Source organism: Gopherus flavomarginatus, chromosome 4 (assembly GCF_025201925.1).
Source record: "Gopherus flavomarginatus isolate rGopFla2 chromosome 4, rGopFla2.mat.asm, whole genome shotgun sequence".
NCBI lineage: Eukaryota > Metazoa > Chordata > Testudines > Testudinidae > Gopherus > Gopherus flavomarginatus.
Genome location: NC_066620.1, coordinates 147,897,226 through 147,916,498, shown reverse-complemented (window position 1 = coordinate 147,916,498; position 19,273 = coordinate 147,897,226). Strand labels below are relative to the sequence as shown.

The window sequence follows — 19,273 nt, the reverse complement described above, 5'->3', positions numbered from 1 at the left end:
GACTATGGCTACGTCCAGACTACCCGCCGTATCGGCAGGTTAAAATCGATTGCTCGGGGATCGATATATCACGTCTCATCTAGACGCGATATATCGATCCCTGAGCGCGCTTATATCGATTCCGGAACTCCATCAACCCCAACGGAGTTGCGGAATCGACAGGGAGAGCCGCAAACATCGATCTCGCGCAGTGAGGACGGGTGAGTAATCCGATCTTAGATATTCGACTTCAGCTACGTTATTCACATAAGTTCATAATTGTGCCATTGGGGGTTATTCCAGTGGCTTAAAAGTCAGTGGAAAAGTTTATTTGATTCAAAATCTAATTAAATTAGTGTTTTCTTTATACATCCATGTACTTTCCAATGTTTCTGTGGATAAAGATAAGAACCACAGATGTGCATTGTAGAGAGGGATTTTTAAGAGATAAATGGTGTGGACATTCTTCTGGAATTCTTTATATCACTTAGTTTAAATAATTCCAGCCAGTAATTCCTTAATACTGATTAGGAAAGGTACACAGCTGGCAAGCAGAGGCATAGAAATGTTTGAGAAAAGGTGAAGGTTTCCCCACCCATTGCCGCTTCCTATACAGATATCAAGTCAAATTTGTTTTGTTCAGTCTAAATTAATAAATATTAATTTAAATATAACCCCAACAGATATCATCAAAAGGCAGGCCCAGCATTAGTAAACTTATTATTGCTCTCCATTATTCAATACAAAATTGTAAAATTAATAGCTTTGTCTGATTCTTATTTCAAGCAAGCAGTTTTTGTTTTGTTTTTTAATTCCAATTTACTCAATTTAAGGAATCAGAAAAAAAATTATTCACAAGCAAGAAAGGGATAGTATTGATAGTTTTCAAAGATTCCTAGGCCAGAAGGAACCATTGTGTTCATCTAGTCCGACCTTCTGTACAACACAGGCCATAAAACTTCCCCAAAATAATTCCTAGAGCATATCTTTTAGAAAAAAAATTCAATCTTGATTTAAAAACTGTTGGTGATGGGAGAATCCACGATGATCCTTCATAAATTATTCCAATAGTTAATTACCCTCCCTGTCAAAAATTTACACTTCAGTTCCAGTCTGAATTTGTCTAGCTTGAACTTTCAGCCATTAGATTGTGTTATAACTTTCTTTGCTAGGTTGAAGAGCCCATTATTAAATATTTGTTTCCTGTGTATATACTTATAGACTGTAACCAAGTCACCCTAACCTTCTCTTTGTTAAACTAAATAGACTGAGTCTATCACTGTTTTCTAATCTTTTAATCATTCTCATGGTTCTTCTCTGAACCTTCCCCAATGTATTGTATTGCTTTGTATAAACATTACCTGTTTTAGAAAAATCAACAAAATAGATTCCAAAAACAGGTGTTATAGAAGGCTTGGTGCAGTTCTTAAAAAAAACAAAGCATATGACAAACCATAATCTGTAGCACTAAGAGTGCTGCCAAGTGTATAAAAGGCATTGTTATGAGACTGCTGCCTCTGATTCCTCACCTCATCTGTTGCATCTTTATTTCTTTTGAATTCTTCCCTTGCCCACTCCTTTAGATATTGCCGATCAGTTTCAGCAGGTACCTGACGAATAGCCTGCAGAATTCTTCTGTATAACTGAAGAACCTGCTGCCTTCTCAAGAACTGCAAAGAAGAGGGGAAATGCCTGTTATATCTGCTGCAACAGTGGTCTCCAGTCAAAGAAAGATTTTTGAAAAACCTTTATAGAGTTTTAAGCCAAATACCATCTGGAAATTAAATAAATCAAGAGAAAGTACCTGCTGTGCAAGTTTAGTCTATAATAAGCTTAAAATTTAGAAGAAAAACAGAGTAAATTTTAAATTTGAATGATCTAATCTGAGCTGGGCTATTGGAATAGAGCAGGGTTCTCAAGCTTCATTGCACTGGGACCCCTTTCTGACAACAAAAATTACTACACAACCCCAGGAGGGAGTACTGAAGTTTGAATCTGCCCAAGCTCCACCACCCTGGGAAGGGGGGCCAAAGCCGAAATCCCAGGGCTTCAGTCCCAGGCAGGGGGCCTGTAACCTGAACCCTGCCGCTCAGGGCTGAAGCCCTGGGGCTTTGGCTTTGGCCCTGGGTCCAAGCAAGTCTAAGTCATCCTGATGACCCCATTAAAATGGGGTCCTGACCCACTCTGGGGTCCCAATCTACAGTTTGAGAATTGCTGGAATAGAGGGAAATCTATAAAAAGGAGTAGAAACTCCCATGATTAGCTATATTGCAAAGTGCCTAGTCATACACCAGGGCGCCACTGTGCCCTCTATAAATACAACAGAAAGATGGTCCCTACCCCACACATCTTACAGTCTATGGCCTGGTTTACATACAGCTTTTGCACCAATATAACTATTTCAGTTAGAGGTGTGATTTTTTTTACTGACATCACTGTATTTAGGCTTGGGAGGATCAGATTTGTATTGGTAAATGTCAATTGCACTATACATGCACAAGTCAATACAAAATATTTTCACTGATAATCAAAATGTACGGATAGTCTGCTTGAAAATTTATCAGAGGTTGATTTAAAGATATTTACTTTGTATATTTTGACAATTTATGTTTTAAAGATTATAAAGTGTTAACTTTTTGAATATCAATGTCTAATGTCTTTAAATGATTGTCTGAAGCACTCATTACCCACAACTGTGAAAAATGAAATAGCCTAAAATTTAAAAAAAGTGCTTAAAAATTAACATCGACATTATCCATCAAAATTATTTTTAAAAAAAATCAAATTCTGCCAAGCCTAGTTATACTGGTACAACCCTAGTGTGGATGCAGTTTTACCAGTATAAAAGTACATTACACTGGTACATCTTATTCCCCATCACATGCGGAGTAGGTATACCAGTATAAGCTCCTTTATATCAGTATTACAGTGTCCACAGGAGGGTTATATTACTTTAACTATACCAATATAACAGTTGCACACACAAGCTCTAAATACAAGACAAGCGACAACGAACAGATACAGACAGAAGGGGGAGCTCAAAAAATTAAGACAATAATGGTCAGTATGACTGGTCTCAGCAACCAGCTGCATGACTATTGTCAAGTTTTTTGTAAGCATTACAGCAAAAGAGAGGTGCAATTGTGAATGCTTATGGAGCGCTCCTCCCATGCATGAGGCAGCATGGGAGAAAGCACAAAGAAGCTTCTTTGAGAATTTAACAAGTGGATGATTAAGGTTGGCATCACTGACAATGGAAGCAGAAGTCAACTTTGCTATAGCCTATGAGAGTTCATAGGTAATGTGAGGACTGAAAATGGAGAAGAGGGAGAAGTGGGAGGGGGCATGGTCAAAATGATATGCTAGGAAAATGATCCTTGCAGCAGCATTCTGAATGGATACAGGCAGGGCAATGTTGCCTTTCTCAAGGCCAGAGAAGAGGACTTTGCAGTGATTGGATTACAAGTTTTAACTGTGTGGATGCTTAGGAAAGGTTGTATGTTAAAAGATATTCTGCAAAAATAATTTGGAAGATTTAGACACAGCTTGAATGTGAGACTCCAGAAAGAAGGCAGATACAAAGATCACACTCAGGTTCTGACAAGGAACAGTGGTGGAATACACAGTGCTTGAGAAACAGGGAAAGGGGGTAGGGGGATGAGAGATTATGAGCTCTGTTTTGACCACACTGAGTTTAAGCTGCCAACTGGATGTCCATGAGATGTCAGAGACAGAGTCTGAGATTTTAGTTTGGACAGAAACAGATGGGTCTGGAGTGAAGATGCAGATATCAGAGTTGTTGGCATAGAAATTATAGCTGAATGGGAGAAGACAAAGGAGGAGGGAAGCTCTGTGAAACCCAAACAGAAAATTGTCCCTGGGGGGGATTAAAAGGATTTGTCAAACAACATGCTGAAGGAGCAATTAGAGAGATGAAAGAATCAGGACAGGACTCAGTCATGAAAGCCAAGCCAGGTCAGATTTCCAGAGGAAGAGCACAGTTGACAGTGTCAAAAACTGTTGTGAGGTGCAGGAGGGGACGAAGCACTGTTTCTGAGCTCTGTCCAAGGAGGGGGCATTAGAGACTTTGGCCATGTCTACAGGTACAGAGAAGTCTCCTGTCCGTATAGTAAAACCACCTCCATGAGCAGGAGCAGCTATGCTGGTGGTAGATGCTCTCCTGCCAACACAACGCTGTGCACACGAGTGCTTATGTTGGTGTAATTTATGTTTCTTGGGGGTGGTTTTTTCACACGTCTGAGGACATACGTTTTGCTGACATAGGCTAGACTGGAGACAAGCCTTTGGCAAGAGCTGTTTCAGTGGAGGGCAGCAGGCTCTGCACGGGTCTAGGACGGACCAGCAGGGAGGTCACTGATGTCCAGCTGGAGTTGGTGGGGCTTAGCCCGACTGAACATTGGCCCAAGCCGCTCACCCAGGGTGCCCCCAAGCGGCTCGCAGAGTCTCTGGCGCGGCAGACTGCCCCCGTCGCTCCGCTCTGAAACCCCCGGGGCTTGGGCCAGCCACCCGGCCGGGCCGTGGGGCTCTGACCCAGGGGTCAGGTAACAGGGCAGCATCTCCCCCGCCTCCGGCCGCAGCCACTGAGCCCCGGGATCCCCGCACACGGGAACCGGGCAGCGGCTCCAGGGCGGGCTCTGGGCCAGGCAGGGCGCCATCGCCCGGCCCCCAAACAGCGCGGCCCCCGGGCGGGAGGGCTCTGACCGGCGGCGACACGGGACCCCCCGGCCGGTACCTGCTTCAGCGTCAGTGCTGCTGGAGGCAGCCGGGACGCGGCCATGACACCGACCAGGCCCTGCGTGCGCGCCGCCGCTGCCGCCCGCCCTCGCGGGGTCCCTGGGCTCGCGCGGGGAGCGGCGGGTAGAGCCGGGGGCCGCTGCTCAGGCGGGGGCGGGCACCCTGCGGGGCTCGGGCTCAGCCGGGGGGGATTTGAGGCCTGGCCCCGGAGAGCGGCAGCCTCGGCGTGGGCGGGAAACTGCGGGTTCCTCCCGCCAGCCGCCTGCCCCAGCGCAGCGGCTCCGGGGTTGTGCTCGTAGGGACCCAGAGCCGCCCCGCGGGCACCCACACAGGCTGTTCTAATGCGCCCCATGGCTGGCACCTGCCAAGGTGGGAGGGTGGCTCAGAGGCTGGGCCTGATATTTGAAATTAACACACGGGGGAGGCTTCTCTGCGTGGAAGATGGGATTAGGGAGGTAAATGACTCAGCCGGCTGCAAACAGGATGTGTGTATTAAATTAATAAATCAAGAAGTCAGTAGATTGGAAAGACGCTGTCTGAGCCAGCCAAGCTAAAAGGCAGAGCACCCAGAGCACTAGTTCCTGTGAACAAGATGAATTAGGAATGTAAATGCAAACTAACCAAGCCAATCTGAAAATCTGTAATGCAATGTATAGTAAATGCAATGAGATGTGTAATGTATATAAAGGGAAAGAGTTGCATGCAATTTTGGAGCTATGATGTACCCTGCATCCATCCCACCTGCATTTGAGTGTAATCAACTCATTATAGCATTGCTGTATGCCAAATAAAGAGATCTCAGTGATAAAGGCTGGAGTCCAACTCAGTTCTTGGGAAGCATCATGGAACCTGATCCTAGAGGGAATCCCAACAAGGACTTTCCTCCCCTACTTAGGCTTCCACCATCCTCTGTATGTCTCTCAGATCCTCCCCCGCAGTCCTCAGGCTGCTTTAAATTAGGCCTGGCTATCCTCAACCCCAAGAGTCTGATCAGATAGCTGGGAATTGCAGCAATGCAGCAAAGCTGCAGCCATGCCCTTTTCCCCCTTAACCACACCACCACAGACCTATTAAAGCTCCCCCCCCCCCCCACTGAATGCACACAAAGCTGATGCATTTGAATCCCACAACACTGTTAAGCTCTCCTTGGTCTAAATAAGCTCCAGGCACAAGCAGTGTCTCTTTGGCCTCTTTAGCACATTTTGTAGGCACAGATTCTGTTACCCTTTCAGAGTTGGGACCTGAAATTGAGCTGGCCCCAGTCCCCAAGCTAAATATGAACCCCCCTCCAAGAGCTGTCTAAAGACCCCAGTAGCTTAAGCATACTCTTTCCCAAAGCTCCAACCTTGCAGCCATTCTCTGGTTTAGTTTACCTCTTCAGGGACAGGTGAGATTTCAAGCACATAACAAACAGGCTTAGTAAAGGTTTCTGAGTTTGACACAATACCTTCACCATAGCACAAGAGACACACATATCTAGACAAAACAGTGAAATGCCTATGTGCTCTTCCCTGCCTGATTTTCCTCACCACTCAAGGATTTTTGGTGTTTGGTCAGAATTCTTAGGATGTACAGAATCCCCTCTCCTGCATGTAGCTGCTTCTATGAATTGACTGTCTCTTCTCTACAGCCAGCTTCTTTTGATGTTGGCTGGTCCTGTAGTACAAAAAGGTCCTCTCTGCTACAAAAGCATGCCCCTTCATTCCTCTCCATCTCTGTGGTTTTAATAGCTAGCACTAACTCCTACTTTCTCTGTTTCCCCCTTTCTGGAGAATTTTCATTGCTTCAAATCCTGTCCCCTGCATAGAAGATGGAGAAAATTGGTTTCACCTGGGAGGTGGCCCTCCCATTGCTCTGAGATGCTCCCATTTGAATGGGAGCTGTATGATGACTCTCCAGTATCTCTGGTCAGGTAGGGATGTGACACCAGCCCTGCTGGAATTAATTTAAATTATTAAAATAGGAGACCACTAGACTCTAATTTAATATAAATTATTTTATTAAGCCCAAAGGCTAACTGGTATTTTAATCAGTTTCCCTAAACATTCCTAAGCCTAAAAACACCCAATACAGTAATAAAGTATCCATAAGCGTGTGATCAGTATACTTACATATAGGCCAGATCGAGTGAAAACTCTCTCATCCTGGCATGATCAAGTAGGATCTGATAGCCTTCAGTTTTATGGCTCTCTTTATACCCTTCAGTTAAACTTGCTAGCTTTAGCAAAAACCCAGTTTGAAGAAGTTTATTCTTGCTACTTTCCTTCCAGCAAGGTCTTCCTTTCTTCTCTCTTCCCCACTCCTTGCTTACCAGCAGAACAGTCGGAAGGTTTGTGCTTGTTTCTCTTAAGACAGTTTATCTTGTTACTGCAGCTTTTTATTTTATTAGTTACTTTTTGAACCATACATCATTCCCACACTACAAGTAAAAATAATACCACTAATTATTCTCGTGACCATCTTTTATTAGCCACAAACCATAAAACAAATATATTATTTTCTTAAACTTAAGCTAACTTTAATTTCATAACTATTCCTACAGGCCCTGATAACATATGGCTGACTGCATATTCACTGAGGCATTCAATAATACAATTTCATAAAATCAACCAGAATTCCTAAGTTGTACTCAGATTCCCCAAATCATCACACCCTCCCAGCTACACCTGGCTGTGAAGAAGAGCCAGCACTTCAGTATTCAGAGTTTCCACTTATGCATGAAAAATCCTGATGGGGCCAGTTAAACTAGCTTCCCAGCAGATTTGCATTAGTCAAGTAGCTTAAATCTGCTAGAATGTTTAGGATGATGAGGCCACCAATAAGAACTCACATATCTGGCAACCCCTCACAGTCCAGAACAAGTGAAACCTGTGAAGTTATGCAAGCTAGGAACTTCTATGATTTGAGGACTGTTTGTATGATGTTCTGAAAATGTAAAGCATTATATGTGCACCAAGTACTACTTCTGTGGCATAGCTATTTTTGCTTCATCAAATGACAAAGAATGGACACCATAATTACAAACAGAGGTACATCTTTTTATTAGTACAGACAATAAGATGCATAGCTTTTGCAATGAAAAAAGTCATGTACAATCTTTAAGACACCTGACTAAATGTGTCTTTAATGTCTGCCTTGGACAGAGGGGCAAACTTCACAGTGTAAAGTGATAATACAGGGAAGATCATATCATGGCATGTTTCATAAAAACACCCTGCAGGCATTATCCAACAACCAGCAACATATATTAAATAGGATGTGTTTAACCACAAAACACAAATTTTTAAGTATTCAAGTACTTATATTTTGGTTGTGTAAACCCATCCTTTCCCCACCCACATGTACCACCACCACGGGTTCAGCTAAATCAGTTCCAACACTGTTCAAGTTCTTCCAATACAAGAAGTTCCTTCCCAGAAACAAGACTACTTCCCCCCTTCAATGATAAGAACATTCCAAATAAAGTTTAAAAATAATAAATTACAACAGTGGTGGCAGAAGGTTTGCATTGTTATAGGGATAGGCAAATAAGTGAGTACAGTCTTTCACCATTGCATAGTCTCCTGCACTAGCAAATAGGAGAGAGCACACCTAAAGCATTTCTTTTCTAGGCTGTCTGAATATCAGAAGGCAGTTCCTGCACGTAAATCCTGGATAGAGAGATCTCATAAAATCACTGATGAAATGCAGTTACACTTAAGTAATTTAGCAGCAATCAGAGGTTTACTTGCTTTGTAAATTCTATAGACTCTCCGAGGCAGTCACCAGTTCAAACCACTGTCGCAGCGCATCACTGAGAGTCTCTGGGAGGGCATTCACATCTCTGAGGATTATGTAGAATGGGAATGGGAACTCTTCCATGTAGGATCTGATTTCAGGCATTTCTCCGGGCTCTTTAAATACAGGTACTTTAATGTCCAAGATGGAATCCTGTAAAAGAGATGAAGGGATGACTGGACTGTAGGTACCATTTATCCAATTTTTCAAACACATTTCCCCAACATTGGGCAATTAAAGGCAAAAATATTTTAAAATAAAACCCTAAATGCCACCCCCTCAAAGAAGTCAAACAGGGACAGGTATGACAAGCTGGGGGTAAAAAAATATGATTATAGTCCTAAAACTGTACTGAGCATAGAATTACAGAATGAAGTAGACTAAACTTTAAGCTTTTGTAGTATTAAACAAACATATAAATAAATGCTAAGGAAAGAGAAAAGACTAACATGACATGAACCTACCACCACCTGGATCAATTTGCTTTTATGTTGTGTCATTCCCTGAACATGTCCTTCATCTGACTTTTAAAACTGTAAAGCTCTTTGGGTAGAAATTCACAACTGAGGGGGAATAAATCAGCTCTTTCAAATTCCTTTTGCTTTCAACTTTTTAATTTAGAAATCTAGTAGCTATTTTTGTTCTAGCCAAAATTTATGATGACAGTCCCTAAATAATAATAAATCATCTCAGAGTCTTTAGTGCATCCATCACTGGGGATGCAAGAAGTGCAAATTAAGGAAATAATTTCTTGTAAAGTACGTGAGTACCAACTGTATTGGAAAGTCCCAGTTCTGCCCTCTCCTGCCCACTTCTTGAGGCACAAATCATGCTCACAATTTTATCTATGGAGTTAGAAACACCCTGGAATTACTTTTTTAGGGTCAGTCAACAGTGAATTGGTTGGAGTTATTTAACAACAACAAGAGGTGCTCCCAACACCTTCTCTGCCAGGAAGTGAGAGACTAGCCCAGGACAAGGAAGAGTCCTTGTGTAGGCTTTTGTGGGTTGAAAACTGGGCGCTTTTCTGTCAGACAGAACCTTTGTGAATAGTTGGGGCACACTGTTCATGATGCAATAGTATGTTACTATATTTGTGTACAGCACCCAGAACAACGGGACCTGATTCTAATCAGGGCCCTTGCGTACGATCAGAATACAAATACATTTTCACTAAGTATCTACTAGTGAACTACAGCAGATTTTTTCTATAAACCAATTTATGGTAGATTTAGGCAATTCAACAGCACAGTCGACAGAAAATACTTTACAGCAGTGGTCCCCAACCTTTTCGTCTGGCGGGTGCTAGACGAAGGACCGTGGTGGCGGTCGAGCATCCACCGAAATGCTGCCGAATTTCTGCGGCAACACTTCTCGATGACGTCGCTTGTTGGCGGCAAGCAGCGTCATTGAGAGGCGTCGCCGCCAAAATGCCGCAGAAATTCAGCGGCATTTCGGCGGATGCTCGACCACCGGCCAGGACGCGGGCGCATTTAGATGGGGACCCCTGCTTTACAGCATATAGTATTGTGCTGGATGCCTCCCGGTACAAATAAGATGACAATTCCAGGCCCAAAGAGTTTAAAATCTAATTTCAAATATGACATAAGGAGTCACAGTAGAGAGAGGTTGAGGGAGCACTGACAGATGTTGCACATGAATGAAATTTTAATTATTTCAGTAAAGGATAGTGAACAGCAAAGTGAAGCAAAGAATTATTTTATATTAAACAAAATATCTTTGTTGACTCCTACAAAAGGCATAACCCCAGCTGTAGTTGCAAATGTTCAACAGCTAAAAAAAAAAGGATCTTGGTATAAATTCCCAGCCAATTTTATAAGGAGTTACAAAGGCAACAGTTAAAAATACTGTGTGTAGCTTTCCATTCACTGCACTAGAATGCTGTTTTATTATTCTCTCACTCACCCGGGAATTAGGATTGTCTAATACGACAAAAATGACAAAGATATTGGCATTTTGAGCAGCCTGAACTGCTGCTGTGACTCGTTCCTTGCCTTCTAGGAAAAGGCCTCTTCCATCAGATACTATCAAGAGCAGCTGAGCGGTTTCTAAGCACAGGGAAAACAATATTTTCAGTGCCAAAAAATAAGAACTTTCAACTCATTTAAATTGAAAAAAAAACCCACTGCATTTTATCACAATTTATTTTTGACGTCTGCACAATGGAAAACCCTAATAACCTCCACAAGAAAACAAAGTTGTGGTCAATTATTATTCTCTGACTTTTAAAATTAAATTACAACCCCAAGCAGATCAGGAAAGAGAATTTCTCTCCTGGAGACATGAATTAGGCTTTGTCTACACTAGCACTTTTCTCAGTCGGGATGTGAAAAAAATACCGCCCTCACTGACATAAGTTTCACCGACAAAAATGCCAGTGTGGACAGCGCTATGTCGTCAGGAAACACTTTCCCACCAGCACAGAGTGGCTACATTGGAGATCTCACAGCAGTGCAGGTGCAGGGGTACAGCTGTGCCACTGTAAGGTCTGTAGTGTAGACATAGCCTTAGACAATTTTTAAATGGCCATTATCTCTATAATTAATGATAACAGGCAGGAAAACTAAACTAGTGAATAAAGGTCTGGTTTTGCATTCCTTGCTCACCACAGTCGTCAGTGAGACAGGAATTTAGGGTGCACAAGGAATTCAAAGATTAGGTACCAGCTCTGCAGACTTGACTACTGCACATATCTGCTAAGGGGTTTATCCAATTTCCACTGAAAATCAATGGGAGCCTTTCTGAAGGTCAATGATTTCAAAGGGAGGTGGGTCAGGCCCTAAATCAGTGTGTTTGTATAAAATATGTTACAATTTGAGTGCAATAAACGGCTTCTAAACACAACTTTTTTTTTTTTTTTGGCTAAATACCCAAAAAGTCTATACAGAATGCCTATAAATTTTTTTTTGAGATAATGAAGCACAAAACATGGTCTCAAACATCTTTTTTTTGCTTTATTTGAAAGATTATCAAATGGATCTTCTTTGTTTTGCTTAATTTGCTACTTAGTCCTGCACACGCTATGCAAAGTTTCAGCTTTTAAAAATGGAATTGCTGAAAGAGCCTCTTAACCAAACATTCCATTTGAACATTCAAGACTATGGTGCTGAAAAGTGTCATCTCAATGCTGCAAGTCTTTGCAGTTTTTCTCTATGACAGCATAGTTAAGATATTGTATTAAGACCTTAGTGAGCTATATTCCCATGGTAACAAGCATAATTAGCATTTTAAAAGTGCTTACCTGGATTGATATTTTGAGACAACTGCTGTGCTGCAGCAAACATATTTGCTGATGATTCTAGAAACTGCAGAGAAGACAAACAAGAGAACAGCAAGCTAATTATAAGCAGATGCATTAATGCTGGAAAGATTTTTAAAACAAATGAACAGGTTAAAAGAGTTTATCAGACTTTTCCACATTTCATAGAAGTTACTACTGAATGTGGAAGATCGCAGGAGCTGTCTGGGTGCAATACAACGGCTGCTGTTCTTGATGGCAGTAAGGGCATATTAGGGATGCCAGAACTGAAAGACAGTCCAACCAAGGAGAAAACCCAGGCAAGGTCCAAAAGGTACCACTACACGATCTTTTTCATGAACCAGCCAAAAGCAAAAGAATGATTTTGGTAAATTGATCCTCTGCAGAGCAAGTCCCGGTGCTTGGTCAATTAAAATAAACAAGTAATCACGTCTGGAGTTCTCTTCTTCCCTCTGGCCTTAATACACCATTGGGATTAAGGCTATGAGTTGGTCAGAGAGGTCATGGACTCTGTGATTTCACATGACCTCCACAATTTCAGCCTGAGCAGCAGGACTCCAGCTGTCAGCCCTGGGTGGTGGTGCTCCAGCTCCAGCCCACTCAGGCTTCTGTGATTTATTGTTTATTGCCACATCCCATCTGTGACTTCTACTAAAAATACCTGTGACAAAATCTTAGACTGAATTGGGATCCACTAAAATAAATTCCTGCTGGACTTAATTAGGACTCTTCCCCCATGCTCTTAAATGGGATTCTGCATTAGTGCAGAAGTTATGCTAGTAAATCCAAATGTAGGATTAACACATGTACCAAAAATGCAGGTTACAATACAGTCTGAGCTGGGGGACTATCAGGGGAGAAGAGCACAAATGAAAGCGATACTGCTGAGTATTAACTATTGCAACAAGATGCTTAGCTCTCCTATCTCTTATCTACTTAAATTGTTCTCTAGTGAAACAGCCATGCCATTCATGAATTGCCATTCATGTATTTTGTTTTTATGTAATCACAAACAGTGCCTAATGCCATGATACAGTTAATGTCTTGTCTGGAACAAAAATTCTGCAACCCTGCAGTCCAAGAGGTACTTTTGCATACCTGAGCTATCTTAGTTTTCTTTTGTTGAAATTTGCAGAGGCGTAATATCCGTGTTCCTGACTGGTCACTGAATGGTTCATGGAATGGGTGCAGAAGTTGAACTGTCTCACCAAAGCTGAAATAAAGTATGTGTGTGTTTTAAAAATATGTTTAATAAGAATTCTATATTGCTAATTTGCTCTAAAAATCTTAAAATAAATCCATGCTTAAAATATTCTCACCTACATACAGCAATCTGCCCCACTTCTAGAAGAGACAATGCATTTCCAATCACTGCCAGGGATTCATATGCAAGCTAGGAAAAATGAAGTTAATCAAGATTAAGCAACATGATCAAAAGTATTGCTGTATACAGGTTTGTTGTAGTCGCGTCAGTCCCAGGATGTAAGAGAGGAGAAATATAAGATCGGTAAGGTCATATCTTTTATTGGACCAACTTCTGTTGGTGAGAGATTCAAGCTATGGAGGTACACAGAGCTCTTCCACAGGACTGGGAAAGGTACTCAGTGTTACAGCTTAATAGAAGGTGGAACAGATAGTTTAGCATAAGCAGTTGGCACATATTCTAAGGGACCATTTGAGATGAAGTGGCCATTTTCATAATCTAGTAAAATCAAATTTAAATACTGCCCATTAAGTATTTGTTTCCTTATATAATTGTTTGTGTGTGTATATCACATACAAACCTAGCGATATCAAAAGCAAAAAATTCAAAAAAATCTGATTTGAGATATTCATGAATTACAGAAAGATTATGTTGGTGCTATTTGCAGTCAGCTGAAATCCTGAAATCGGATGTTATACACTAACAGTTTAGGCTGATGAATAGAAATTAAAAATGTTGCAATAATCAGACTGAGGGGAGTGCACATTTTTACTCACTACAAATTCTGTACTTTATACATATATAAATACGTCACTAATTTACCAGTGAAGCACAAAATATGCATTCTACGCTGCAATTCAAAATATTTTAATAGTAGAGTTTGACTAAGGATTAGAAACTGCTTAAACTATCTTCATATTTTACGTGTGACATATTAAATTATGTCTATTCAATAACAGCACCTTCCATGCAGTACAATTCTTGAAATAAATCAGCTACTCTTCTGATATACAATCATAAAAAAGACCTTGTCTACTGTACTGCTTCATCATTACTCTGTGGAATAGATTCCTTCCAAGGTTTTATTTGCCTTACCTGTTTTGAGTGGTTGTCTATCATACTAGATGAATCATCAATGGCCAAGCAAATCTGGTACTGACGTTTGCTGGGTTTGGTTCTTCGCAACCAGATCTTATCCTTTCGGAACTGACTGGCAATATATGGAATCACTTTGCGCATATTCAGTCTTTTTCCTGTTCTGTAATCACCTCTGATAGTTAAGAAGCCAACAAAAATATTAGTGGGGAGAGTCATTTTATTGATGATAGTTTATATAATTTGGTAATTATGCACAGCAACACAGGCCAAGATTTTTCAGAACTGGATGTCTAAAATTAGGCTCTTATGTCCATATTTAGGGCCCTACAAATTGGTCTGATTTTCAGGTCCATTAGGAGTTGGCTGCTCAGCACTTTTGAAAACAGATTTTTAATGTAGGTGCCTAAATATGGAATTAGGAGCCTGACTTTTGGTACCCAGTATTGAAAATGTTGGTAAAAGATTATTTGACTTAAAACTTGTTCAGAATCACTTGGAGCTAAAACATGAACAATGTGGAGAAGATTTTGACTTCTAACATCATTTTGACTTGCTAGAGCTTCCATTGAAATCAGTTTGAGCATTGTATAAAAGAAAAAAAAAATCTCAAAAAGCTACAGACTCAAGATAGTGAAGTCTTATAATTCTTCACTACCACATCACATTTGCAAGTCATCAGATCACCTAAGAGTACTAATTAAAAAATAAAATGAATGTGCATGCATATGGGAAACAGTTACTACAAATATTAGAGGATACTGCTGAGGCCCAAATGCAACAAGCTGTGGCTGTAAAGGTGCATGGCCCAAAAAATGAGAGGTTAAGAGGTTAAAAGCCTTACAGAGAAAAGACTTACTTCAACTTCGCTGCCTGAGTCGGTTCAAGTATGAGTCGCAGCTGCTCACAAAGCTGTTGTGAAAGAGGAGTGGTCAGTGCTAAATATCTCTGCCACATCTCAGCTGCCGTCTTTTCCTGTAACAGTACCAGACGAGACAAAACTCATTACATTCATTACGGACAAAGGAAAACCTGTGAAAAGCTTGAAGGAGAGAGCACAAGTCTGAGGACAACATTAATAGGACAAAATAAGTCCTTCAGGTGAAGTTAGTGGGAAATGCTTGTTGGAGGACTCATTTCTGGGCTCCAGTGGAATGTTCAAGAGAAAGCCTTCTAAAGGCAGAACAGTGTACTTATGTGCAGCTGAAATTTTAAAGACTAAAAAAATAATCAAATCAATGCAGCAGGCTGAGCAGCTGATAATACTGTTACTGGAGATATAACTGGTGCTTTGCAGTATACTGGCACTACTGGAGAAGTCTATCTGGGAGTTGGAAAAGTCCTTGGCAGAGGTAAGAAGTAGTACTGGTGGATGGATAAATAACCAATATATTACACTTGATAAAGACATAATTTATATGGAATGGAGCTAAGTGGCTTTTCCATGCAGCTGACTTGCTACTGACCTGAAAGAAGGAAAAGAAATTTTAAACAGATCTCCTGGAAAAAGGCCCATACCATTAGGCATCATTGCTATCTAGAAAGAGGCAGCAGATGTATTTATTTTTTCTGATGACTCCTACCATACCAAGGAAAGTGTTACTGAAACATGTTACTCTGAACTGGTTTGAGCTAGAGAACCAAGCAGTATCTAATCTCTCACTATGACTTTGCAAAATACATTGTTTTCAAGAGCAGTTTTTACAATCTTAACAAACAGAAAAGTGTCATTTCCTTTAAAATTAATCTTACTAAACTTGTAATGTGTATGGAAAAATGTCTAAGGGATAGAATACTAGCTTCTCTTTGATTAGTAAGGAAGAGATTTGTCTACCTCTCCTGCAAATGGATCTGCCTAGGCATGAGAATCTGCCTGTGCAGTTTCCTTTGCTGACAGGGTCCTTACATCACAAGACAGCAGAAAATGGTGCACAGATACCTCTTATTTTAGTCAACTCAGCTGTAAAGAAAAGACTTTATTAGCATTAGATTTTAAAAACCTCTCTTTAAATGTCAGAGTATTCTAATGCCCAATGGCCGTTCTTGCCTCCAAGCCTACACCAAATGGTTTTAACATTTCCACTACGATTGCCACTGTATAAACAGTATTATGTTTTGACAGTTAAACTAGAACCACAACAAAATGGCTGCTGGCCCACAGTCTCTGAGACTGCGTGCGAAAAATGACATCACTTTTTAGCAGGGTGACTGCCATTAAGAGGAGTCTCCATAATGACAATTTTAATCAAGAGTAATTTTCAATACAATTTAGTTTATGGCTGCGGTAATCGCAGCCAAGTTGAAGAAGTTCTGGCATCAGACAACCTAAAAGCAGACACTGTAACACCATAGATGAAGGAGGCAGCTTCCAGCAGTAATGTCTATAGACTGGTATAGGTAAAGTGGTGTGTAACCCTGGTAAATTGCAGGTGTCACCTATTCAATGTGTAAGGACTTGACAGGTTTGAGAGAAAAGTTTCTCACTATGAGTTTTAGAGGTCATTACCAGAGCAAGTTCAAAGCAGCTTTCTCTAAACTACAGATAATGCTTTGGAAACATGATTTGAATCATTGCCCAGCTGTAAGGTTTGTGTTAAGAAGTTTAAAGGACAAGCTAACCACCCAAGACAGAGGGAGATTCAAATTGCTTTGTCTGAAAATTAGATTCTGACTGTAAGTCTTCATCCATGACTTCAATAGGATTACAATATGAAAGAATGCATATTAAGGATTCCTATGGCAGGTTAAGATCACTAACCTCATCTGGGTTTTCAGATTGCTGAGTTTGCCAAGCTTCCAGTTGCTTTTCCAGTTCCTGTCTCAACTCTTCGGGATCTTTAATTATGTGCTAAAGGTACATGTAAGAGAAATGGAGATAGTCCACATATCAGTAACCTCCAATCCTTACAGCATCATAAAAAAATTAGTAAGTGCCAGAGAGGGTTATAATAATGGCTAAGATACCTAGAAAATCAAGTTTAGCTTTCATTTTAAATTTCCACGATTGCTATTATCTCTTCTTGTTCTTCTGTACAGACAACATAATATTGGTTGTTACATACGTTTTGAATATGTATTAGAAGTACTGAATTTCAAAATGATTAATTTAAGTTGCCTTGTGTCAAGCCGTCGATTTGAATAATGACAGTAAAAAGAAAAATCAGTCTATTTCAATTTATTTAAATTTCCCAAAGAAAAAGTTTACTCAGCAGCTAGTGGTAGACTCAAATAATTTTTTCTATTTAATGTATTAACAGAATATGGCAACTCACCTATCAGGCTAATATATCACTGTTTGATAGCTTATGCATGCTTTGTTAAAATAACAACTTAAATTATATTTCTTCAGTCTTCACTGATAGTAACAGGACCTCAGACATCTAACCTTAGAGAGGACTACAGTATATGGGCTATATAGTTGGAATTAAAATAATCTCTAAAACTTTCATATTAGAAAGTTTAAAATATATTTTTCTTTATTGAGTTTTGTTTAAACAAAATATTCAGCACATCACTGGAGAACTGGAAATGTGCTGATAATTTCTGATCCCACAAGGAACTGTAAATCTCTCTTGTAATCTCCTGCAAGTTAAGTGTGAGGGGAATGGGAATGTGTATGTATAGGACCCAGCTCCCTCTCCCTTGCTAAAAACAAGGAGAGACCTCAACTCTTTTCCCCAGGGCTTAGATAAGTGATGCTTCCTGTTTTAGTCTATTTTAATCACTTGATCTACCTGTATGTTTCCTCATTTCACCTGTACATGAAAGAGCTAGACTATTCTGACCACAATAATGTGGCATCATTGCAGTCAGTAGCACTTCTCATCATGTTGTTTCATTCTTACTGGCAGGTCATTTGACACTACCAGTATGTACAGGAACTTCAAAATACACTTCTTCCTATCTCCAAAATAACTGAAATTGTGATATAGTAAGACAACAAATGAAAATGAAAGGGTTTCGGCAATATCACACTGAAACGGTTCCTCCTTCATAAACTGGCCCTGCACATAGCATACGAGAATTGCTAATTAAAAATTGCACGACCACAGCCTATACCACAATTCTCCTCGAAATCTTCCCTACCACTAAGGGTATTCCAATGGCACTTATGCACAACTCCCACAACCCATCAGTGCAGGCCACACACTCCTGCCCACCTTTTCTCCTCTGCATGAGTGTTTAACCACTGGGGAACACCCCAGATGTAACCAAGTAGTGGAGGAAATAAGAATTTACATTCTAAATGAACACTTCTCAGCTGTAAGACACATTACATAGCTTCTCTCTCTCTCTCTCTCTCTCTCTCTCTCTCACTATTTCATATCCTTTTGTAAAACAGCAGTGGGATGCTTTTGGTACAGTACCAGGACCGTGGTGTCCATCAAAAATTCATGGGCTGTATGTACAGTAGAGTCTTGATTTCTTTCTGGTTCCTCCTCTGGCTCCTTTGGCGGTTTGTCTGCTGTAGCGTCTTTGACCTCCTCAGAGTTGAAAGCCTGGATTTCCAAATCCACTTCATCAGACCCTTTAGTTACATAGGGCAGAGTTACTAAACATCTTGTCCACTAAAATATACAGGTTCTTAAATTATGGCTACTATATCTTGGCTTCCACCGGGCAGAGAATTTCCAAGTCTATAATGTGCTTTGGAGCTTTTCCTGTTTTGGGCAGTTATGCCTGACAACAGTCACGCCCATCTTCCTGCCAGCTGAGCAGCAGCTCAGTTCTATTGTCCTTCCTCCGTTTCCTCTGAGACAGTGCACTTCTTTTTATTCCATTCCCACTCAGCCCATCGAACCATTTTCTTCTCCAAATGGCACTTTTATGCTGCTGCATCTGAGGAGACCACTCAGCCCACCCCTCAAGCCCAATTGTCTTGTTAAAATTGGGGTTTTTTGCATGCACCTGTGTGGTCCTGTCATAGATTGGAATGCATCTATAAGCCAGTTAAGAATGAAAAGAATTGACAGTCTGCCCACCTGAATGGAAACCATTTGCCTTCTTTATGGAAGTGAAAAAAGATTGGAGACCATTGTCTTGAAAGGGAGTAGCAAGGTACTCTGCCACTCAACCAATTTAATAGTTAATGCTGGTTGCTGACTTGGATTACAGACGCAGCTTCAGAAAAGCCCATTAAAAGCAGGCATTTCAGAAATATCTATATAGAACTTCTTTAAGAG

The 19,273-nt window shown here is 40.8% G+C and overlaps 2 protein-coding genes across 6 annotated transcripts in view; both read right to left on the bottom strand.

The window, feature by feature from the left end:
* The window catches only part of LYRM2 (LYR motif containing 2), a 33,454-nt gene extending 28,630 nt beyond the window's left edge, over window positions 1–4,824 (bottom strand). For all 5 annotated transcript variants that reach the window (XR_007773865.1, XR_007773864.1, XR_007773863.1 and 2 more), the window contains exons 1-2: window positions 4,733–4,824; window positions 1,509–1,649 (exon numbers count right to left, since the gene is read on the bottom strand). Coding sequence is in view for 1 of the 5 variants with exons in the window: in XM_050949352.1 (XP_050805309.1) it covers window positions 1,509–1,649; window positions 4,733–4,777 (186 nt within the window). In the remaining 4 variants the exon portion in view is untranslated. The remainder of the gene's footprint in view (window positions 1–1,508; window positions 1,650–4,732) is intronic.
* Window positions 4,825–7,751: 2,927 nt separating this feature from the next.
* The window catches only part of MDN1 (midasin AAA ATPase 1), a 171,553-nt gene continuing 160,031 nt past the window's right edge, over window positions 7,752–19,273 (bottom strand). The window contains exons 94-102 of the mRNA XM_050949353.1: window positions 18,458–18,618; window positions 16,849–16,938; window positions 14,950–15,065; window positions 14,091–14,265; window positions 13,111–13,184; window positions 12,890–13,004; window positions 11,774–11,837; window positions 10,438–10,580; window positions 7,752–8,664 (exon numbers count right to left, since the gene is read on the bottom strand). Of these exons, the coding sequence (XP_050805310.1) occupies window positions 8,476–8,664; window positions 10,438–10,580; window positions 11,774–11,837; window positions 12,890–13,004; window positions 13,111–13,184; window positions 14,091–14,265; window positions 14,950–15,065; window positions 16,849–16,938; window positions 18,458–18,618 (1,127 nt within the window). The 3' untranslated portion in view covers window positions 7,752–8,475. The remainder of the gene's footprint in view (window positions 8,665–10,437; window positions 10,581–11,773; window positions 11,838–12,889; window positions 13,005–13,110; window positions 13,185–14,090; window positions 14,266–14,949; window positions 15,066–16,848; window positions 16,939–18,457; window positions 18,619–19,273) is intronic.